Source organism: Vulpes vulpes, chromosome 6 (assembly GCF_048418805.1).
Source record: "Vulpes vulpes isolate BD-2025 chromosome 6, VulVul3, whole genome shotgun sequence".
Taxonomy (NCBI): Eukaryota; Metazoa; Chordata; class Mammalia; order Carnivora; family Canidae; genus Vulpes; species Vulpes vulpes.
This window is the reverse complement of record NC_132785.1, coordinates 109,395,475-109,418,421: the sequence shown is the minus strand read 5'-3', so window position 1 is coordinate 109,418,421 and position 22,947 is coordinate 109,395,475. Positions and strand designations below refer to the sequence as shown.

The 22,947-nt window shown below is 39.3% G+C and overlaps 1 protein-coding gene across 49 annotated transcripts in view; it reads right to left on the bottom strand.

The window, feature by feature from the left end:
• The window catches only part of TTLL5 (tubulin tyrosine ligase like 5), a 267,856-nt gene that overhangs the window by 1,213 nt on the left and 243,696 nt on the right, over positions 1 to 22,947 (bottom strand). For 34 of the 49 annotated variants that reach the window (XR_012002256.1, XR_012002255.1, XR_012002270.1 and 31 more), the window contains one exon: positions 633 to 751. Coding sequence is in view for 3 of the 49 variants with exons in the window: in XM_072762072.1 (XP_072618173.1) it covers positions 633 to 751 (119 nt within the window). In the remaining 46 variants the exon portion in view is untranslated. Of the gene's footprint in view, positions 1 to 632; positions 752 to 22,947 lie in introns of those variants that run through there. The other 15 variants (XM_072762060.1, XM_072762061.1, XM_072762075.1 and 12 more) reach the window with 1 other exon arrangement.

Below are 22,947 nucleotides of genomic sequence, written 5' to 3'. Positions count from 1 at the left end.
GAATACTGATTGGTGGGAAATTAGCAAATGGAAAAAAAGAAAAATAAAAATAGAATCACTTTATTAATTTTAGAAATCAGTAATTCCAAAGGGTGCCTTTACCATGGCTCATGTGGTCAGCGGCACACCAACTTTCCTCTACTCTCTGGGAGACTAGTGATGTATGCTTCCCACATCCCCCGTCCACCCCCAAATCCTCGGAAAAGGAGAGAACAACTTTCGTGGATAATGTTGGGATTTTAGGCTTGTAAGGAAGTCAAGCTTAATACTGCAACCTGGAAAAGAAGAGGAAGCAAAATGCAAATAGCCAAAGAGCCTCTTTTATATCATCTCTGTGTGGTAGCAGGAGAGGGACAGAGAAGACCTAAGCAGGTTAGGGGAGGGGATAAAAGGGATAAAAGATACATGTGTGCTCTGATAGGGTATATAATGCATCGGTTCAATGTCCCCACTGCCAAGTTCAATCAAAACCCAGCTGATATGTTTTCCTGTCGTCTCAGCAAAAGTCTGGATTGGCTGACTGGCAACAATCTACAGCCACTGTTGCTTGAAGGTTCTGGGGACCAAGGCAGCAAAAAAAAAAAAAAAAAAAAAAAAGAAAGAAAAAAAAAGAAAAAGAAAAAAAAAAATACCGTGGACCCCTTGCAGCCCTGGTAGATGCTTCAGCCTCGGTCACACCCCGGCAGGAGCAGGAGGGCAAATAGGTTCTTCCTCTGTGTGACTGTGGTTCATCTTTTAGTGTGAGCAGGATCTGGAAAAGAGAACCAACCACTAAGTGACCTAAATGAGAGTGTGGGGTTTTACTTACAGCAACGTCTGGTTTAGTTAGTGTTACTGAAGACTAAAGAAGTTGTGGCCAAGTAAATGAAGCTAACCACTTTTGCTGGAAACCTTTCAAACACGCTCCTGTTCTGAAGCTGCTGCTTTTTTGGGTACTCAAGTTTCTTTCTTTCTTTGAGAACATTTTATCTTTTTTGCTTCTTAAGTATAAAATGCTGAATAGGTTAGCCTCTTCTAGAAACTGAAGCTCAGCATTATTAGCATTCAGAGTCGAACTCCATGGAAAAACCGCTGTGTATGCTTCTGAGTTTGTCCAGATCTTTGTTGAATTCTGTTGTCAGAATACACTCTGCCTTGTACCCGTCCCCATCCCCACAATGTACACCTATATCCCACCACCCGGGGTTAAAACCAGGACGTTAGTTACGGTTACCCTGTGTCCCCTGTGAGGCCCTCCCACTGCCTTCCCCTTTCCACTGTCCTGAATTGTGTGTTTATCTTTCCCTTGTTCACTTTTAAAAAATAGGTTTATTTACTACGTACATTCCTAACTCTAAATATTATGTTTTGTTTTTACAATTTTGTGGTTTTTGATTTTACAGTGCTGCTCTAACTATTATTATACGTGATCTCAGCACACAACTGGGAGAACTTCTTCAGTTATATACTTAGGCCTGTAACTGCTGGGTCATGGCCACTTGCATCTTCAGCTCTCTAAAAATAATGCCATTTTACATTCCAAAGCAGTTGTACCAATTCCCCCCACCCCCAGGGCAGTGGATGAGCTTCCCCTGTGTCTCTACCTCCCCTACATGTGGAGAAGGGGTATTGCCTGAGTTTAAAATATTTGCTAGTCCACTGATTGTACAACGGTGTCCTACTGTGGTTTTATTTTTTATTTTATTTTTTAAAAGATCTTATTTATTTGCTCATGAGAAACTGAGAGACAGAGAGACAGGCGGAGGGAGAAGCAGGCTCCATGCAGGGAGCCCGACATGGGACTCGATCCTGGGTCTCCAGGACCAGGCCCTGGGCTGAAGGCAGGGCCAAACCGCCGAGCCACCCGGGCTGCACCCTACTGTGGTTTTAATTAGCCTTTTCCCAGTTAGGAATGGGGTTGAGCCTCTTTTCAAGTATCTATTATGCATACATGTTTTTCTTCTGTGAAATGCATGGACAAGGCCTTTGCTTATTTTCTTATTGAGTTTACTGTTTATTGATTTAAAAAAAACACAAAACTTTATTGAGATATAAGCCACATACTGTACCATTTAATGTGTATAATCCAGTGGCTAGTAGTATATTTGGAGTTGTGCATACACCACCACAATCAATTCTACAACATTTTCACTGAAAGAAGATGAAACCCCAAAACCCTTAGCCATCACCCTTCCACATCTTGTCCTCTACCACTAGGCAACCACTAATCGATTTTCTGTCTCTAGAGATTTGCCTATTCTAGACTTTCATATGAGTGGAATCATGCAATATTTGGTCTTTTGTGCTAAGTACTTGACTGAATGACTCACTTTAACTGGTACATCAGTCCACTCACATTTTTGTAATTACAAATATATATATTTTTATTTCCAGTCTTCAGTTGTGTTTTCCCTTTAAAGATGTATTTATTTTAGAGGGGCACAGGGAAAGAATCTTCAAGCAGATTCCCCACTGAGTGGGGACTCGAGATCACGACCTGAGCTGAAGTCAAGAGTCAGAAGCTTAACCGACTGAGCCCCCCAGGCGCCCTTAAAAGCTGTGCTTTCTATTTGTCCAAACTCTTGTTTCCTTTTCCTCCTTCAAGTTTTATAATTTCTATTCTTTTAGTTGCTACACTATTTATTTTTGCATTTGTATATGCTATGTAAAGCTGAAATTAATCATTATTTTCACCTTTTCACTGTTCAAGATTGAGATTCCTTGATTCTGATCATACCCTCTGCTTTGATTGACATGATGTTGGTGTTGCATATTTTTATCTCCCTCTTTTTTAAGAAATTTATTTATTCATGAGAGACACAGAGAGAGAGAGAGGCAAAGACACAGGCAGAGGGAGAAGCAGGACCCATTCAGAGAGCCCGATGTGGGACTCGATCCCAGGACTCCAGGATCACACCCTAAGCCAAAGCAGAGGCTCAACCGCTGAGCCACCTCGGCATCCCTTTCTCCCTCTTTTTTAACTCCACAAGAACATTATTACTTTATTATTATGTTTGTTTTTATACATTCTTTGCTCATGATTCAGTGTTTGCATCTCAGACTGTTTCCTGGTATCACACCTTCCTCTGTTTGAGATATATGCTTTAGAATCTTTCCCTTTGTGAAGGTATACTGATGCCAGCTTCGTCTGGGTTTTACATGTTGGAAAACACCTTTATTCCATCATCATCCTTGAAAGACATTTTTGCTTAAAATACATTTCTGCTTATTAATTTTTTTTCATCGGTGGCAACATCACATTGTAGTTTGGCTTCCACTACTGCTGTTGGGAAGTACATTGTTGATCAAACTGGCATTCCTTTGGAAAACCTTCCTTTGCCTCTAGGTGCTTAAATTTAACATCTTTTGACTTTAGTATTCCAAAGTTTCTGTGTGAAGTGTCTAGATGTGGATTTCTTGTGATTCACTATAGCTGGTGTATCTTCCATTAGTTTAGAAATATTTTGTTTTCCCATTATCCCTTCAAATACTGTCCTTGTCTCATTTTTTCTTTCCAGAACTATTTAAATATCTATCGGGCCTTCTCATTAGGTTTTTCATCACTTTTTCTTTCTGACCTGCAGTTCACATAATTTCTTTAAATATATCTTGAATTAAATATTTTTCAGCTTGATCTAACATGCAGTTAAATCCTCTATTGATTTTTTTTACTGTATCTTTGCAATTCTGAAGTACTACATAGTTCTTTTTTAAATCTCTTAGTCATAATTTTAATATTGATTTTATTCATACTTTCACTCCCTCCTTTAATTTCTCTGAACACATGAGAAAATTTATTCTTTATTGTATGTCTGGTAATTTCAGTACCTTAGTCTTTGTGGGTCTAATATGGTACCTGTTATTTTGCTGACTTTCACTTATGGTGCCATGCTTCCTTATTTGTTTTGTGATTTTAAACTGTGATGTCACAGTTCTTAGACCTTTATCTGTAAGAATTATTTGAGATTTGAGTTGACGGAACATACTGCCAGGAAAAATATACATTTGATTCTACTAGGCTCCTGGGGCCACTATTAGCTTAGGATCGCCTTAGATTAAATTCTCAGTTTGAGGTTTTTCAGAGTACCTAGGGAATATGAATTCATGCCCAAGGTTATGCAAGGACCAATTTGTGGTTATAAATGATCAGGGGAGAGTCCCCTATTCCATCTCAATCAGCACACAAAGGTTCAAGACAGGCAATTTTCTTTCAGTGCCAAAAGAGGTAGAGATAAAAGTGGGAAAGAAGGGTTTATTTCTGGTTGACCTTACATGGAGAATACAGCCCTTTGGAGTCCTATCTTTATGTGAAGGGTCTCCAATTAGGCGCTCCACCTGTTGTCCCTGACACCTGCCATAATTCTGGTCCAGAGCTGCTTGGATCTCCACTCCTGCCTGCTGACTCAGTTCTGGGGTTATGAGGGCAGGAACAATAGACAGGATAACAATGTTACTGTATTTTTCCCCTTATTGCCTCTGTGGCTATGATCTCTTTTTTGGAAGGATTTTGAAAAACCAGTTACTGAAGTTGTCCATCTTCTTTTTTGCTTTGATGTCCTGACCTGGAAATTCTTTCTTCTTCTTTTTTTTGAAATGCCTATGGCTCATACTATTTATATACTCACTTGGCATTTATCAAATAAATGAAATTATATCTTATTAGGTTAGTTTTAAAGTCAACAAGCAACTAATCATAAAATATTATCAGAATTACCCTTAGAAATCTTGAAGCACCTGTAAAATACATTGTACTGGTTTGGCAACTATCAGAGTTCAACAAACTCAATTTGTCAGCCTACTGTTCTCCTATTAGCATAATATTAAATAACTGGCTGGTGCTACTGTAATATAGCAAATAAAAACATTTTCAACAATGCAATCAACATCTGCCCAGGGGAAGTGCACGAGAAGTAGGGAAGTCTGCAAAACTGCTGAGGGAATAGATTGTCTATGCTCCCTTTGAGCAATATGTTCCCTAAGAGGAATGGTTGACACACTTTCCCAAAATACCCAAATCGTCGTTTCTTATATATTTTCCGAGGGCAGGTGGTGGCAGTCGGGGGGCTTTGCCTTACACATGTTGCTCATGTCCCATGGATACACTCTTTTAAGTGCAAAGACCACATTTTACCAATCTGCACATGACCCGAGCTCCCAGCATTTTGCCATGTACATGTTTACATGGGGCTCCTTGGTAAATACTGGATTGTCTGATGTGGGAAATGATCAGTAGTAGTGCTCCCTATGGGTAGCAGAAGATTTCCAACTAACAATACAAACTTGGCTTCTGTAAACACACAGCCTGGTGGTATACGCAGCAATCCACACTTCAGATCAGTGCTCCTACCACCCATCAGATGTCTGGAGGAAAGGGAAGCACATTTTCAATGAGATCATCTGACTCTTGGCTTTTCCAGATCAGAAAAAAACAGAGAATGCATTATGACCTCCCTGCCACTCAAGAAGGTCCAGACCCCAAACAAACATGAACATGTAACTGGAGTTATTTTTCTCCCTCCCAGGTCTGAAGCGAATAGGAGAAATAAAATTAAAAACTTAATGTTTAAAAATCATCTAAATGCAAAGGCTTTGTACACTATGCCTCTTAGACGTGTCCCTAAGGCCTTTTCCAGCTGATCAGAGTGGCCCTGATAGTATCTTCTGGCAGCGTTCTGGTTTGATAAGAGAGTGAATGAATCACTATTTATATCCTGAGTGACATTAGGAGAAAGGGACAGCTGGGGAGCGAGGGCCAACCTGCTGGCCCTTCACCTTCCTGGGCACAGCTCCAATATGTAGGAATGAACCACATAGGCACAAGAGCATCAGATCCATTTCCTGAAACCCGGCCTGGTGACATGAAGGCGCCGGGCACAGCTGCAAGGGGTTTCTTCAGAACAGAGGCAGTGTCTGAGTAGCTCTGGAGTGTGGCCACAGGGGACAAGGGAGCGAGCTGGCTGACCACAGCAGCACCCCAAGTGCTCAGGCCCTTCCAGAAAACCTTCTCCATTTCTATGAACAATACAGGCACTGGGTTTAACTCTTAGACGCTAATTGCAGCCTGAGTCAAGTGTCCAACTATGGGAGAGATTTACTGTCTACTTGCAAATTAAGTGTAGGATAGTTTTAACAAAACACGATTTGAAGCAATTCTACTGTAAAGAACTGAAGTCATATATACAGTAAGCTGAATTCTTCTAAGAAAAACATCCTATAACTCATTTCTGGAGGTATATTTAACTCAAGAACTATAAACCTGTAAAGCCATGTTCCCCTTAATTCTGCTTCATTTTATTACAACAAAGCAATAAAATGGGCAAGATAGAACTACATTATGGAATAGAGAGAAATCTATCTGGATGACTTTCAAATGCCACTCAGTGAAAAATGTTTCTTTTTATAACAACATTTTGATGGTTAAGGGCAGACCATTTAATATGTTTGCAGAGTTGAAGGTTTTTTTTTTTTTTTTTGCATGAGGATATTTAATAACTTCCCTTTTATGAAAATTTAAAAATTACAAAGCTGATCTAAATCAAAGTTCTTCAGATCTAATCCCATGATCTATCTAGATGGAATTATCTAGTTTTGAAGTATAATCCACTTAAGCCTATCTGGGATATTCATACATATGTATGTTTATATATAAAATGTTTATATATAAAATGTTTGTATATAATGTAAATAGATGTATATATAAAATCTGGATTTATAAAACAATTCACTAAATCATCAAAAGGAAAATGATTTACAAAGAGTTTGTTTACTTTCTTAAAAAGATTTACTTTCTTTACAGTAAGTTCTCATAAGGAAAAATGGTAGAGAGTAAACAAGGCTGTGTGCTTAAATCTGATTTCTGCTATTTATTGGCCTTCTAATCTTTGGGATTTAATAATAATGATTAGTGTTTTCTGAGCATAGGACAAATTCATACTCAATGAAAAAAACTTTGGTGGGGTCTAAAAAATAGATTTTTTATATAGCTCCGAGTTCAAAAGAACTGATATGCAGAGGGATTTTGCTATTCTAGAATAATAATTTCCAGCCTGATGCAAATTCAGTCTCATTCCTCCCACTATTAGATATAGCATCCATTAAAAAAGGGTGCTAGAGGGATCCCTGGGTGGCACAGCGGTTTAGCGCCTGCCTTTGGCCCAGGGCGCGATCCTGGAGACCCGGGATCGAATCCCACGTCAGGCTGCTGGTGCATGGAGCCTGCTTCTCCCTCTGCCTGTGTCTCTGCCTCTCTCTTTCTCTCTCTGTGACTATCATAAATAAATAAAAATTAAAAAAAAAAAGGGTGCTAGATACTAGAGGTTCTTTGCCGAAAAAGCAGCAGAACAGCACTTTCAATTACTTGAGAAAGGTAAATGAAAGGACCCTAGAAATTGATTTTTAAGCTTATTTTTAGTAAAAAAATATATCTTCTATGAATACATACATATTCATGTATTGTTGATTTAAACAGAAGCCTCACAAAATAATTCTTACTAACAGATTGACCCTCGTTATTTTTTCTTTTTCTTCTATTCTGTTCCATTGCAGGAGGGTGGGAAGGAAGAGGAAGAAATGATGGTTATGATCAATGGTATGCTAGTAAATGTTTAACAACTGGTTCTCTGTGGTGAAACAAACAAAGGCCCCAGCTTTGTGGTGTTGGCTGATTTCCACTACAGCCACGTTCAGTAACCAACATGATGAAGTTCCTGAAAGTTCACAGCATTGGGAAGACATATGCACCACTGGCCCTGGTGAGCCTGGTCATGACCCACTAATTGATTTAATGACCCACTGTTGGGTCATGACCTCATAGTTCACAAACTACTACTCTAGAGTCTAGGAAATCAGACTCCTTAGACCTCAGAGGGGCCAGTAGATATTGCTTCCAGAGGTACTGAGTGAAAGTGCCCATGTTAGGGATGACAAGCTGCTAGGGATGATTTGTCTGAGGGGAATCTACTATGATGCCCACTTTGCCTTGGCATCATCTGCCTTCAGCTTTATGCAAACTGATCACCTTGGGAAAATGAGAGGTACCAAGCAATAACTTTAGCAAAACCTCAGTCTCCCTTTGTTTCAGTTTCTTTCTTGTATTATGGTAATAATAACTCATGTATTTCATGGATTAAGAGTTAAATAAGGTAATCCATATGCAAGCATTCTGAAAATTATAAAGGACTCGAAAGGGTAGTATTCACATGAAAATGATTCAATTTAACAAAACTGCAATCACAGGCAATTAAAAAATATCATCTTAGTTCATCAATCATTGATCCTCTCTTGACTCTTCCTCCCCACTATGTGGGTCTCTGAGATTCTGAAATATCCAGTGCCTCTTAAGGCTGCTTCCCTGGGCAGTTCCACTGTATCCTTTTTCTTCTTTGACTCTGCTGCTCATTTTTTAACATTCTTTCCCTCAGAGAATTTATCCACCCATAGCTTTAACAGGTAACTCTATATGGATAACTGCATTTGACTTGAACTCCTCCCTGGCTTTGAGAAGACTTTCCTGAGTTTTAATGTTCAGCCATCATGTCAAATTTGACTTTTAAAACATTAAGTGTTGTCTGTCCCACTCATCCATAACACTGGGTGCTCTGTATTGACAGACACCCGTATTAGCCTAGTTACCAGGGTTTAACTTGAACTTAGCACCACTTCACCCATTAGAATGGCTATTATCAAAAAAGAAGAAGAAAGAAGAAAGAAGAAGAGGAGGAGGAGGGACAGGAGGAGGAGGAAGAGGAGGAAGAGGAACAAGAGGAAGAAGAAGGGGAGGAGGAAGAAAAAGTGTTGGCAAAGATATGGAGAAAGGGAGCCCTTGGGCACTGTTGGTAGGAATGTAATATGGTGCAGATGCTATGGAAAACAATAGAGCAGTTCTCCACAAAATTAAAAATAGAATTACTATACAATTCAGTAACTCTATTTCTGGATATACATCTACAAAAACTGAAACAGACTTAACCAGATATATACCTATGTTCACAGCGACATTACTCACAATAGTCTAAAGGTGGAAGCAAATCAAGTATCCATTGACAGATGAATTAATAAATAAAATGTGGTATATACATATAATAGAGTACTATTCAGCTTTATAGGAAGGAAATTCTGATATTTATAGGAAGGAAATTCAGCCACAACATGGCTGATCCTTGAAGACATGATGCTAAGCTAGTCACAAAAAGAGAAATACCACATGATTCCACTGATATGTGATATCTAGAATAGTCAAAATCATAGAGACAGAAAAGAGAATGGTGGTTGCCAGGAGGTGGGGGGAAGGAGAATGGGGAATTGGTAGAGTTTTATTTTATAAAAAAAAAACTTCTGGAGATGGATGGTAGTGATGGTTGCAGAAAAATAGGAGTGTACTTAATCCACTGAACTGTACATTAAAAATGGTGAAAGTGGTAAATTCTGCATTAAGTATATTTTGCTGCAATTTAAAAAGTCAATAATAATAGATATTGCTCTGTTTATTCAGCTGTAGGTATTATATGAAGTATTTATTGCACACATTGTCTTATTTAACTCTGTATTTCCATAGTTGTAAAGAAATTATGGGTTGAAAGTAGGGGAAATCTACTGTTTTTGTCTTCTAACATCCCTTCCTATCTGTTTGTGGTTTCAGCTCCTTTAAATTCCTTTGGAAAAGTGCTCCCAACTTGCTCTATTTCAACCAGATGATTATGGCCAGACTACAAATGTCAGTACCATACCCTCTTTTTTCTTTTAAATTTCAGGATAGTAGGCACACGGTGTTATATTAGTTTCAGGTGTACAATATAGTGATTCAATGATTTCATATATTATCTAGCACTCATTGAGACAAGTACACTCCTTAATCCCCTTCACCTACTTCACCCCCCCCCCCCATCTCCCCTCTGGTAACCTTCAGTTTGTTCTCTATAGTTAAGAGAGTCTCATTCTCTCTTGATCACAAAAGTTGGCAGGTGATCCTGACCTGGCCAGTCCCCATCCCCAGGGCCACAGCTTCTGCGATAAGAGTTGGTCATGACATCCAAGCCAAGACAATCACAGCCCTTCCTTGGGGGGCTTATTGTTTCTATATACTAACATAGAAATACATTTTTAACTAGGTGGTCATTAAGCTGGAAAGAATAAGGCTGGAGCTCCTCAAACTATATGCCTCCATCTGATCTGCTACATGGAAGAAATCACAGAAGAAGGAAAGAGGTACTTTTATGGAGTTGTGAAAAGAAATGAAGGAACATGGAAAGAAATGGAGAAACATGGAAAGAAGGAACATGAGGCAGAAAGGGATGGAGAAAAGGAAGGATCCTACCACACTTAGCTCTTGGAGCCCTCCTAATTCTAATCATGTGAGTCAACAGATGCACCCTTTTTCTTAGGTGTCTGAGATGGGATTTGTTACTCTAATGGATTCTGGGTACCACTGATGGAAACTCTCATGTCAGAATTAGAATGAAGCTGAAGTTCTAAATGTGAATAAAATAATAAGCCCAGAGAAAGGAAATACAAACAGAAGAAAAAAACTCAAGGGCAGAATTGACCAATGTAACCCTCAGAAGAAGGGTCACTCTGGTCTTTGGTGAAGCAAAGTCAGGCATTTGGCAGAAAAACCTATCTTGGAACTATGTCCTCTCCATCTTCTAAAAAGTACCAGAGGAAGGAATATACAAGTCTCAGCTAAAAAATGAGGCAGGAAGAAACATCCTCATGTGATTGCTGTGATGATTAAGTGAAGAAATTCCATGTAAAAACCCCAGCACTCGGGGTAGGGCAGGTGCTCAATGGCTAGCAGCTCCTGCTGTCATGAGTTTTCAAACTGCAACAAGAAGAGAGAACTGGAAAACTCAGGCAACCACGTGAGAGAACGTAGCATGAGTTCAAAGGCTTTATGTGGGAACTTCAAATTTCATTTCTTCATTGAAGTTTCTTTAAAAACTTTTTATTTGTGTTATATTAAAAGTAATCCATGCATATCCTATATACAAATAATGAAGCAGCAGAAAGAAAAATTAAGAAAACAATCCCATTTACAACTGTACCAAAAATAATAAGATATCTAAGAATAAACTTAACCCAAGAGGTGAAAAACCTGTACTCTGTAAACTTTACCACATTGATGAAAGAAATTGATGACACAAAGAAATGGAAAGACATTCCATGCTCATGGACTGGAAAAGCCAGTATCGTTAAAATGTCCAAACTACCCAAAGCAATCTATATACACTTAATGCAGTCTCTATCAAAATGCCAATAAAATTTTTCACAGAACTAAGACAAATAATTCTAAAACTTATATGAGAGACACCTGGGTGGCTCAGCAGTTGGGTGTCTGCCTTAAGTTCAGAGTGTGATCCTGGAATCTGGATCGAGTCCCACATCAGGTCCCCTGCATGGAGCCTGCTTTTCCCTCTGCCTGTGTTTCTGCCTCTCTCTGTCTCTAATGAATAAATAAATAAATCTTAAAACAAAACAAAACAAAAAATTTGTATAGAACCACAAAAGACCTTGAATGGCCACAGCAATGTTGAAAAAGAAGAACAAAACTGGAGTATCACAATTCTAGATTTCAAGAAATACTACAAAGCTATAGTAATCAAAATGGTATGGTGCTGGCACAAAAACAGACACATAGATCAATAGAACAGAATAGAATAGAAAACCCAGAAATAAACCCACGATTATATGGTTAGTTAATCTATGACAAAGGAGGCAAGAATACGCCATGGGGAAAAAAAGCCAATCTCTTCAACAAATGGTGTTGGAAAAACTGGACAGCTACATGCAAAAGAATGAAACCGAACCACTTTCTCACATCATACACAAAAACAAACCAAAATGGATTAAATATCTAAATGTGAGACCTGAAACGATAAAAATCCTGGAAGAGAGCACAGGCAGTAGCTTCTCTAACACCGGCTATAGAAGGGTTCTTCTAGATGGCAAGGGAAACAAAAGCAAAAATAAACTATTGGGGGATCCCTGGGTGGCTCAGCGATTTAGCGCCTGCCTTTGGCCCAGGGTGTGATCCTGGAGTCCCGGGATCAAGTCCCACGTCAGGCTCCTGGCATGGAGCCTGCTTCTCCCTCTGCCTGTGTCTCTGCCTCTCTCTCTCTCTCTCTCTCTCTCTCTATGTCTATCATGAATAAATAAATAAAATCTTAAAAAAAAACTATTGGGACTATATCAAAATAAAAAGCTTCTGCACAGCAAAGGAAACAAAACAAAGAGACAACCTACAGGGCAGCCTGGGTGGCTTAGTGGTTTGGCACCGCCTTCTGCCCAGGGCGTGATCCTGGAGACCCTGGATCGAGTCCCACATCGGGCTCCCTGTATGGAGCCTGCTTCTCCCTCTGCCTGTGTCTCTGCCTCTCTCATAAATAAATAAAATCTTTTTTTTTTTTTTTTAAAGACAACCTACTGACTGGGAGAAGATATTTGCAAATGATAAATCTGGCAAGGGGTTAACATCCAAAATGTATAAAGAATTTACACAATGCAACATGAAAAAAACTAATGCAATTAAAAATGGGCAGAAGACGCAAGCAGACATTTCTCTAAAGAAGACATACAGGGGATCCCTGGGTGGCGCAGCGGTTTGGCGCCTGCCTTTGGCCCAGGGCACGATCCTGGAGACTCGGGATCGAATCCCACATCGGGCTCCCGGTGCATGGAGCCTGCTTCTCCCTCTGCCTGTGTCTCTGCCTCTCTCTCTCTGTGACTATCATAAATAAATAAAAATTTAAAAAAAAAAAAAGAAAAAAAAAGAAGACATACAGATGGCCAACAGACACATGAAAAGATGCTTAACCTCACTTACCATCAGGGAAATGCAAATCAAAACTATAATGAGCTATCACCTCATACCTGTCAGGATGTCTAAAATCAAAAACAAAGACACAAGTGTTGACAAGGATGTGGAGAAAAAGAAACCACTGTGCACTGTTGATGGGAATGCAAACTGGTACAGCCACTCTGGAAAACAGTATGGAGGTTCCTCAAAAATTAAAAATAGAACTACCATATGATCCAGTAATTCCACTACTGGGTATTTACCCAAAGAAAACAAAAATACTAATTTGAAAAGATAAATGTACCCCTATGTTTATTGCAGTATTTATTTTTTAAAAAAGATTTTATTTATTTATTCATGAGAGAGAGACAGAGACATAGGCAGAGGGGGAAGCAGGCTCCATGCAGGAAGCCCGATGTGGGACTTGATCCCGGGACTCCAGTATCACGCCCTGAGCTGAAGGCAAACACTCAACCACTGAGCCACCCAGGCGTCCCAGTTGCAGTATTTAAAATAGCCAAAATATGGTAGCAACCCAAATGTCCATTGATAGATGAATAAAGATGCATTGCACACGCGCGCGCACACACACACACACACACACACACACAGGAATATTACTCAGCCATAAAGAAGAATGAAATCTTGCATTTGCAACACCATGGGTGGATCTAGAGGGCATAATGCTAAGTGAAATAAATCAGAGAGACAAATACCATATGATTTCACTCATATGGATTTAAGAAACAAAACAAATGAATAAAGAAAAAAAGAGACAAATTAAAAAACCCAGACTCTTACATACAAAGAACTGGGGAGGTTCCCAGAGGCGAGGTAGGTGGTGTGATAGTTGAAATAGGGGAAGGGATTAAGAGTACACTTATGATGAGCAGAGTAATGTATAGAATTGTTGAATCACTGTATGTTAACACTGGAATTAAAAAAAATTCTATGAATAACTGAAAAATAAAGGCATTTTTAAAATCGCTTCCTAACTCCAAAAAAAGCAATCTATGCACAAATTAATAAAAATCAAATGACACAATAGTATAGAGTTAAAAGCATCTTCTACCCCACTCGTTCTTGGTGTGTGTGTGTGTGTCCTTCTTAGAGCAGCCTATGCACACTCCACTTTTTATACAAATGGGAATGTAACTTTCAGTTGGTTTTTTGGCTATCTTTTATTTAACAATATATCTCAGAAACTGTTCCAGACCAACATAAACATCTACTTCAGGGGAATTCTTTAAGTTATCCATAGAATTACTATACAAATCCAAAGGCACCTTATTAGTGAGGGTCACCTTGTGAGACCCCCGTACTGTCCCACTCTAGTTCCACAGTTTTGTGTAAGGAAAACTGAAAGAGACCTAGAATCAGTCTGTCATCTTGTTATCGTGCAACCAGGAGATAACAGGAAACAGCTTCTTCCTCTCTTAAAACAAAGGGCCACCCAAGGGGGAGTTCCAGTGAAGCAGGAGCCAAATTATTGAAGCTCAGTATTTGGAGGTGTTATCACAAGCAATAGCTCTTAGAATGTTTTGGAAGGTAAAGCAAGAGTTTAACCTCATGTTAGCAACATTTAAGAGGCCAAAAGGAGAGCTGCTGGTGAAAAGAAGTCTGGCTGTGCTTGGGAATAATGACAGCTTTGCCACATAGACTCTGATCGTTAGAAAAACACGAGACAATCAAGCTGACAATGCTACTAATTTTAGAGACTAAAGCTACTGGAATCCCAGCATACTTACCGAGGAATCAGATGTCCACTTGCAATCACCACAGAGCAGATGTCCTTTGGATCCTTTGAACTAAAGCTCAGGTTCAACTATCACCCATCCTCCTCTTATAGAGTTCCTCCTATTACCTCTTGAAAGGCTCCTGAATATGTCTGTTAGTTTATATTTTCCTTCCAAACCAATCCATGGAGCCCAATAATCATTTTTCACTCCTCATCGGATTTTCTAAAATGTACCATCTCTCTGGGTATTTACTACGGCTCACAGAATGCCCACCTCTAACCTGCTATCCCTTATCCCTCTTCTTGCCTATTAACAGTAAAAGAAAGATTAGACCAGTTTCTCGACTCTTTATGACCTATGTTCTATCAGTCAAGAAGATTCTGTTCAGTTTTAGTTTCTGTACTTGGTTTTATAAAAGCTGTTTCTTCTCACTTTTCCTACTAAGATTATATGATAGTGTGACCATGCTTTTTTAAAACTCATGATATCTTCCCTCCTCTTTCCTGCTTATCCCCCTACGTACTCCCTTACTTAATATGCATCCCTGGTTGGGCATCACTGTATTAGACACAGACTGGATTCACTGTACCATTTCTCTTCAATCTTGTTCATAAAACGATCTTTTATTCACCCCTAGAAAACCTTGTCCTAAAGGTCAAAATTTCCTATTTTCCAGATCAGAACAATCTTAGCTTCACAGAATGGTAGTGTAGCCTATACGTTCTATCAGCGAGGGTGCCCATGTTATTGAGGATGTTGAATCTACACATGTAAAATAGGCCAGTTTCTCCATCTGTTAACTTTAAATTTTTACTTTATTAAAAGCAAATCTGAACTAGTGTGGTAGGCAGCCTTTAAGATGGCCTCCTGTGACTTCCACTTCCTGCTATCCGTGCCCTTTGAAACCCTCTCTTGAGTATGGCAGACTGGACTTACTGACTCACTTCTAACATAGAGAATACAGCTAAAGTTATGGGGTATCACCTCCAAGATTAATTTATAAAAAGATTGTGGCTTCTGTATGGGTGCTTTCTCACTTTCTCATGTATTGCTTGCTCAGGGGAGGCAGCTGCCATGTTGTAAGGTGGCTATATTAGTGTGCTAGGGCTGTTAAAACCAAATACCACACTGGGTGGCTTAAGCAACAGAAATTTACTTTCTTATAGTTCAGGAGGCTAGATGTCTAAGATCAAGGTGTCAGCAAGTTTGGTTCCTTCTGAGACTTTTCTCCTTATTTATAGATGGCTGTCTTTTCCCTGTATCCTCACAGAGTCTTTTCTCTGTGTAGGCAGACGTTCCTGGTGTGTCTTGTGTGTTCAACTTTCCTCTTCCTATAAGGATTCCAGGTGTGTTGGATTAGGGCCATCGTAAGAGCCTTCTCTTAACTCAGTCACCACTTTAAAGGCCCTATGTCCAAATACAGTCACATTCTGAGGTAATGGAGGTTAAGACTTCAACATATGCATTTGCGGGACACACTTTAGCCCATAACAGAAGGCCTCTGAAGTGACCCAAGTGGAAAGAGGCCTGCCAACAATCTTGTGAGTGAATTGGAAGTAGATTTCCCAGGTGAGCCTTCGGATGAGCTCCCAGCTCCCGGCCAATAGCTTGCCTACAACCTCATCAGGAGACCTTGTGCCAGAGGTATGCAGCTAAGCCAGGATGCCTGAGCCACAGAAAGTGTGATATAACAAATGTTTTTTGTTTTAAGCCACAAGTTTGGGGGCAAAATGTGTTACGTATTTTATAGTGTGATAGATAACTACTAACCACCAATGACCTCATACCAACAAAGAAAAACCTGTATTAACTGGAATACTTGGGCAAAGAATATTGTAGCTATTGAACTTTCAATTAATTGGGGTTCAGGCCAAATTTTTCTTTGCTTCAAACCTTGCTGCAAATGAACCAGTTGTAACTTAATTTTTATTTTTATTTTTTTGGCCAAAAATAAGTCTTTGATGACTGGAGGTCTAGACTGCTCTAGGTATCATTTGATAGTAAAATACACCACAACATTCTCACATGCAAGATGTCATCCAGTTTTCACAGCAACCCCATGAAGAAGACACGGCAGCTATCGGAAGTCAGGTGCCGGGCAAAATTCAGGCATTCAATATATATATTTCTAAATTAATATTATTTCCATTTTACAGATGACAAAACTGACCTAGAGAAGTTAACTACTTGTTTCAGATAACAGTTACTAAGCAGTAGGTATAGTAATAGAACCTGAGTCCACGATTTTTCCTGCTGTATTGTGTCACCTTATATATTTGCTATTTCTATCTTTATTCTTTCAAGTGATAGGTAAAAACATTTTTAAAAAACCCAACCGATCTGTTGTCAAAGAGACTTTTATCCTAATGGTTCTGTAAGAGTCTTGGCCAATTCCTTTAATGAGTTTTGATGACTTTGGAAATAGTATTGATCCTAATTGTTTAACAGAACCACTAGAAAATCAATTTAGTCATAGGGCAGCATATCCATATCACACAAATCTTTCAAGTTCTCTGCCCCACCCCCTCTGCTATTCTTCACCAGCAACAGATGTTCACATTTATATTTTTATAGGAAAGGATATTTGTGAAGTATTTTTTTCTAATAAAAATTTAACTTGAATGATTTTTCTAATCTGTTGACTAGGCTTTTAAAACTGATATCCCAGAAGCCTGTGAAAGTAAAATCAGAAGGAAGGAGATGTCACTAACTTTTAGAATTCAAAGGGTCTGGCCCATGGTGTTGTGAGATCAAGGGGTGGAATTAAGCCCTTACATCCTAGTAGTGGTTTTATAAGGACTCTGAAAATCCACAAATGAGTAAAACCTACCAACTGACTGGCACTGTAGAAGATGTGGAAAGTAAATTTCATTTGTTCAACAGCCCTATCTGATGGTTCTAGACCAAGCTATGTTGGCTACAACCAGCTACCTTATTGGAGACCCCACTTCTCTATCATTTCTCTACCTCCTATAATATAGCTATAGAGGTATTTCGTTTTTTCCTTTTCTCAAACGAGTAGATTGTTTGATAGCATCCTGTCCAATTCCCTCATTTTTAGTGGGGAGATAACACACAAAGAAATGGTGTGCCCATACTTGGAAAAATATATAAAATACTGCATTTAAGTGTCTCAATAACACTGGGACTTGTAAAGATTATATCAATTCTGAATTATCCTGGTTGTAAAGTACACGGAAGATTTCATATTAAGTTGTCATTGGTTAATCTGTACAAATATAGATTTTTATTTTATTTGTGCATTCAATTGAAAGGAACATATCTCAGACTATAAGTCTGAACTTTCCTTTTTTTGTGGATTGTACAAAAAAAAATGTGATTATAGCATGGATTTTTTTAGAAGGTGAAATTTTCTTCTTCTATAATTTAATAGGTTTATAGCATTAAAAAATGTTGTATTTGATCATCTCCAAAACTGCCTCTTTTGTTTCTAGACAGTAAATCCTGGAAGCAGGAAGACACAAAACTAATATATTAAACATACCTGTGATTGAGTATTTGATTCAGCTAAGAAAAGTTATTTGTTTAAAAAATAAACATCTTGGGGGACCTGGGTGGTGCAATCAGTTAAGTGTCCAACTTGGTTTTGGCTTGGCTCATGACCTCCGAGTTGTGGGATCGAGCCTCACACTGGGCTCTGTGCTTGGTGTGGAGCCTGAGTAAGATTCTCTCTCCCTCTCTGCCGCATGCACACATACTCTCTAAAATAAATAAATCTAAAAAAAAAAAAAATCTGAACACATTTCAGAATGCATCGTGTTTTAGTCAACAGAGCTCTCTTCTCACAGTGGGTCATATATTGTTTATTGATGGTGATGAGGCCATCAGTTATCACTTTCCATCAACATTAGGAAAATGGCTATAAGTTGCAATGAGTATAGAAAGCACTAGTTATTCTCATTCTCTCATCATTCCACAATGTTCTGTTCAGTCATCCAGGACTTAACTTCTCTGCCTGGACTGTGAGGGCCTATTGCCCAAGAAGAGAAACGGTTTTAGCTGGAAGTGGTATCACGGGTGGTGAGGGCATCAGAAATCACTGTTTAAAAATACATACTTCAACTCTCTACCACTATTAAATAGGATTTAGTAGGCCTTGCAAAGGATCTTGATTTGTGTATTTTTGGTAAAAGGTAATTTAAAAAAAAATATTTGATTGATTCATGAGAGACACAGAGAGAGAGAGAGAGGTGGAGACACAGGCAGAGGGAGAAGCAGGCTCCATGCAGGGAGCCCGATGTGGGACTCAATCCTGGGTCTCCAGGATCAGGCCCTGGGCCGAAGGTGGAGCTAAACCACTGAGCCATCCGGGCTGCCCTAAAAGGTGATTTTTATACATTTCCACAATGATGAGTCACTGAGGAAAAATCTAATGCTGTTAGGGAATTCTAGAAGCAATAATGGTAGCATAAGTTCACCAATAAATAGAAACCTACTGAATATCTGTCTATTACTGTTATCTCCCAGAACTCAAGATGCTACTCTAAACAAATGAACAAATAAATTTCAGTTAAAAGATGCTTGATTTTAGTTTTTATTTTATGTTTTTATTTTTGATGAGGGCTGTGCTGGAGGTGAATGAAAAGTAGGTGTAAGCAAACAAGTACATTCCAAAAACGGTCATTTCGTGAAGTATGGGCACATACACCCTAGTCTGCTACTGAGTCAATTCCAGAAGATGTCTATTCAAATCTCCATATCTTTTTAACAGTAAGTGGTAGATTTAACATCTTTAGCTTAATAAAGATAGGTACTCAATTATGGGCTTACTTCCCCCTCCCCCACATAAGTTTCTGGGCGAAGGAATATAGCCCCTGAATACCAGGGAAAAGTTAACAGCAAAAATGGCATGGAGTTACTGTTTCCACTAAGTCCAAAATACAGAAGTATAGAAAGAGTTATTTAAAACCCCATAATTTATAGGATATAAACATAGTATGGTTAATCTTAACACTGTCCAGAAACTGACTTGGTGAAGGTTAAATCTTATAGTAGCAACAGAAATTGCTCTTTCATCCCACATCCACTTACTGAATACCCACCTCATGACCAGCCCTGCGAAAAGCATTGGTGACAGAGAGGTGGGTGACATTAATTCCTGATCCCCCTTGCCCCAGTAGTTTATAATCTAGTGGTAGAGGCAAACAAGTAAAAGAAAATAACGTATTTTAGCAATCCTATGATAGAGGAAAGCAAAGGATGCTACAGGAGGTAAAGATGTGCTAAAGGATGGTAAGACGTGAAAGTGAGCACTGTGGTCAGTGAAGGATTTTCGAAATGACAAGATCTGGAGGCAAAGCATGGGCCAGTGTTAGCCAAAAAAGAGAGTGGATTTCCATGAATGAAGGAACAATGCATACAATGGTATGGGGGATTGAGACAATGTGGCAAATAGTTTAGAAAGACTGGAATATAGAGGTTCCTTTTGGGGGAGTGGTGAAAAATACACATAGAGAAGAGAGAAGACTGTGAAGGGCTTTGGTTACCCACTGCATTTCAAAGGGAGCTTCTGAAGCCTTTGTAGTGGGGAAACATCATAATTTTTTTTAAAAAGATTTTATTTATTTATTCATAAGAGACACACAGAGAGAGGCAAAGACACAGGCAGAGAGAGAAGCAGGCTCCATGCAGGGAGCCCGATGCAGAACTCGATCCCGGGACTCCAGGATCACGCCCTGAGCCAAAGGCAGACGCTCAACCACTGAGCCACCCAGGTGTCCCGAAGCATCATAATTTTAACTGTATTTAGCAGATCACTTGAAGAGCCAGGTTGGAGGATAAACGCAGGATGAGACTGAGGGTGAAGACATCCGTATGGAAAATGCTGCAGTAGTTCAAACAAAAGTGCTACAAGTCTGAATTAAGGCAGTGGCAATAAGGGAGATAGGACACGGGTTTGTGCTGGGTTTTGGAGGAATGTGAGCCACTCAGGAGAGATGTCTAGAGGCAGCCGAGATATATGGATCCAGAGAGAAATCTGGGCCACTGTGTACATGTTCTGTGTCTATAGCACAGTACCCCCAGTATTGTGCGGTGCACAAGCATTCTGGGAAGCCGTATGTGACAGCCCTGGCTGAAGGTATAGTCCTGGAATTAGTACAGGTCAAATACAGAGGGCAGCTGGAACCATGAGACAGTACCAAAGACAGGATTCCAGAGAATGAAAATTTACAAGTAAGCAAAGGATGAAGAGCTTTATAAAAGTGACTAAGGAGTTACCAGAGGGTGAGAAAGGAAAAAAGCCAACATTACCAAAAACTCAGTATTATTAAAGACCCATACTTTAAATACGTGGGTGATAGTTCCCGAACTGAGTGATTAAGTAAACCATCCTTACTTATTCCTTAACAAGATATATTATTAGCCATCCTTTTTTTTTTTACTAATGTTAGGATTGCCTGGCTAAAATTCATCTTAGCCAAAACTTAATTTCAGTCTCAATATTTATAACCTAGTGACTGACTTTTCAAGGAACTAAGAGTACTTCTTTGCCTGATCCTATTTCCACATTTTTTCCCTCATATATCTCCCACTTGGCCCTTGATCCAGTTGTTTCTTGAATTTTCTCTCATGTTTTACTTACATTACTGCCTTGAATCCCTTTTTCTCTATGCATCTTCTCAGTAGATATTTAATTAATAATATAAACTAACATTTCTCAAAATAAAATTTGTAATCATTCTTTGCCTCACTCTAAAATCTGGAATTCTATTTTTCCTTGTATATATGCTTAGTCTCTGAATTCAGGGTAGGTATCTTGTGATTTATTTAGTTATTTCTTATGAAAACCTAACAGTGTGCTGAACACAATGGATTATTTGTAGGAAATTCCTACCACACCCCCAAAGGCCCTAAGAACACGCTAAATGTCTGAAAGGTGGAAGTTGTGTTGGTCTGAATAATTGCTTTGGCTCTTAAGTTCAGTTTTAAAAACCAGAAGTCATCTCGCCACATATGAAATTATGTTTCTTTTTTTTCTCCATGAATGAGACTGGGAAATTGAAAAGTTAGTTTCACCTGAGGTTGGCGAACATGGCTTGTGCCAGGTTATAGATTTCTACTTCATTTCTCAACGTGTCAAGGTGTTGATCAGCATTATAGGAAAAGGAGTTCTAGTGTTAGACAAGTTCAAGAAACGCTGGGTGAAAAACAAGTTTCTTTATTGACAGACTTCTCAGAGACTTTAATGTACAAATATATACCATGCATAGTATTTCTCAAATTTATTTGACTTTGAAGACTTGCATTTTGCAGAACACCCTGGAAGACACTGCTGTGATTTTGCAGATGAGGGTCCTGACCCCAACAAGGTTTGGTGACTTGCTAAGATCATACAAATAGTAGCAAAGCTGAGATGAGAGGCAGTTCCTCTGATTTTTAAATTGGTCCTCTTTCCATTATACCACATTGCTGGTATGCTGCTTCCTTCTTATTCCAAACCCTTTGTGGAGGGCAGACACAAAATTGATAGTACTGACCCACAGAAATTTGGACCTCCAGGACTTAGATCCCTCCTGTAACAATGACAAGATGATCTTTCTGGGAGTCTGTCAGCTGCTCTGTGGCCATGAAATTGACTGTGGGGGTGGGAAGGGTGCACAGGAGGAGGAGCTCCCTGGGATGCTTTAGGATGCTTAAAAGAAAAATGGATCTATGCCGAGGATAATTCCTGGAACAGATGTGAAACCAAATACTTCATATCACAATCCTGCCCCCGCCCTCTCTGAAAGGGAAATGAAATAGCAGGATTAACCTGCTCCTCATCAGATCATGCTTTGTTTCTTTCAAAAATCCCATGACCGGGGCAGATTCCATTTCCTGCTACTCCTCCTTCCTACAGCAAGAGGGGAGAGCCCAAGAGGGAGAGGCGGCTTTCCTTACGCTCTGTAAGCACCAGGAGCAGGGGCAGTGTGACAGTAACTCACATGCTACCAAGCGCTGATACCCCCACCCACCAATGTCCAGTGGATTTCTTTGTCCACACGCTATTAGGGAGTATTTTTTTGTAGATGTAATGAATGTCTTAGTATGCTAATAACTTCATCAATTTGGGAACAGGGAGACATCATGATGAGTTTTAATTCCAGGACTCTCTGAAAAAAGTACCTACAGACTGAAAAGTGACTCATTTTGTGGGCAGGAGGTGCATAAAATCCAGGATTTGTGAAAGAAATGAATGAAATTTTATTATTTTTTAAGGTTTTAAAAGATTTTTAAATTTTTAAAAAGCGATTTCTACACCTAACATGGGGCTTGAACTCACAATCCCGAGATCAAGAGTTGCGTGCTCTGCTCACTGAGCCAGCTGGGTACCCCAAGATGGATGAAATTTCAAATAAGTTATAACATCTTGACCAGGTAATGACAGAACAAAGCATACAGTGCATTAATACACATAACTGTCGTAAGGGCAGCTGT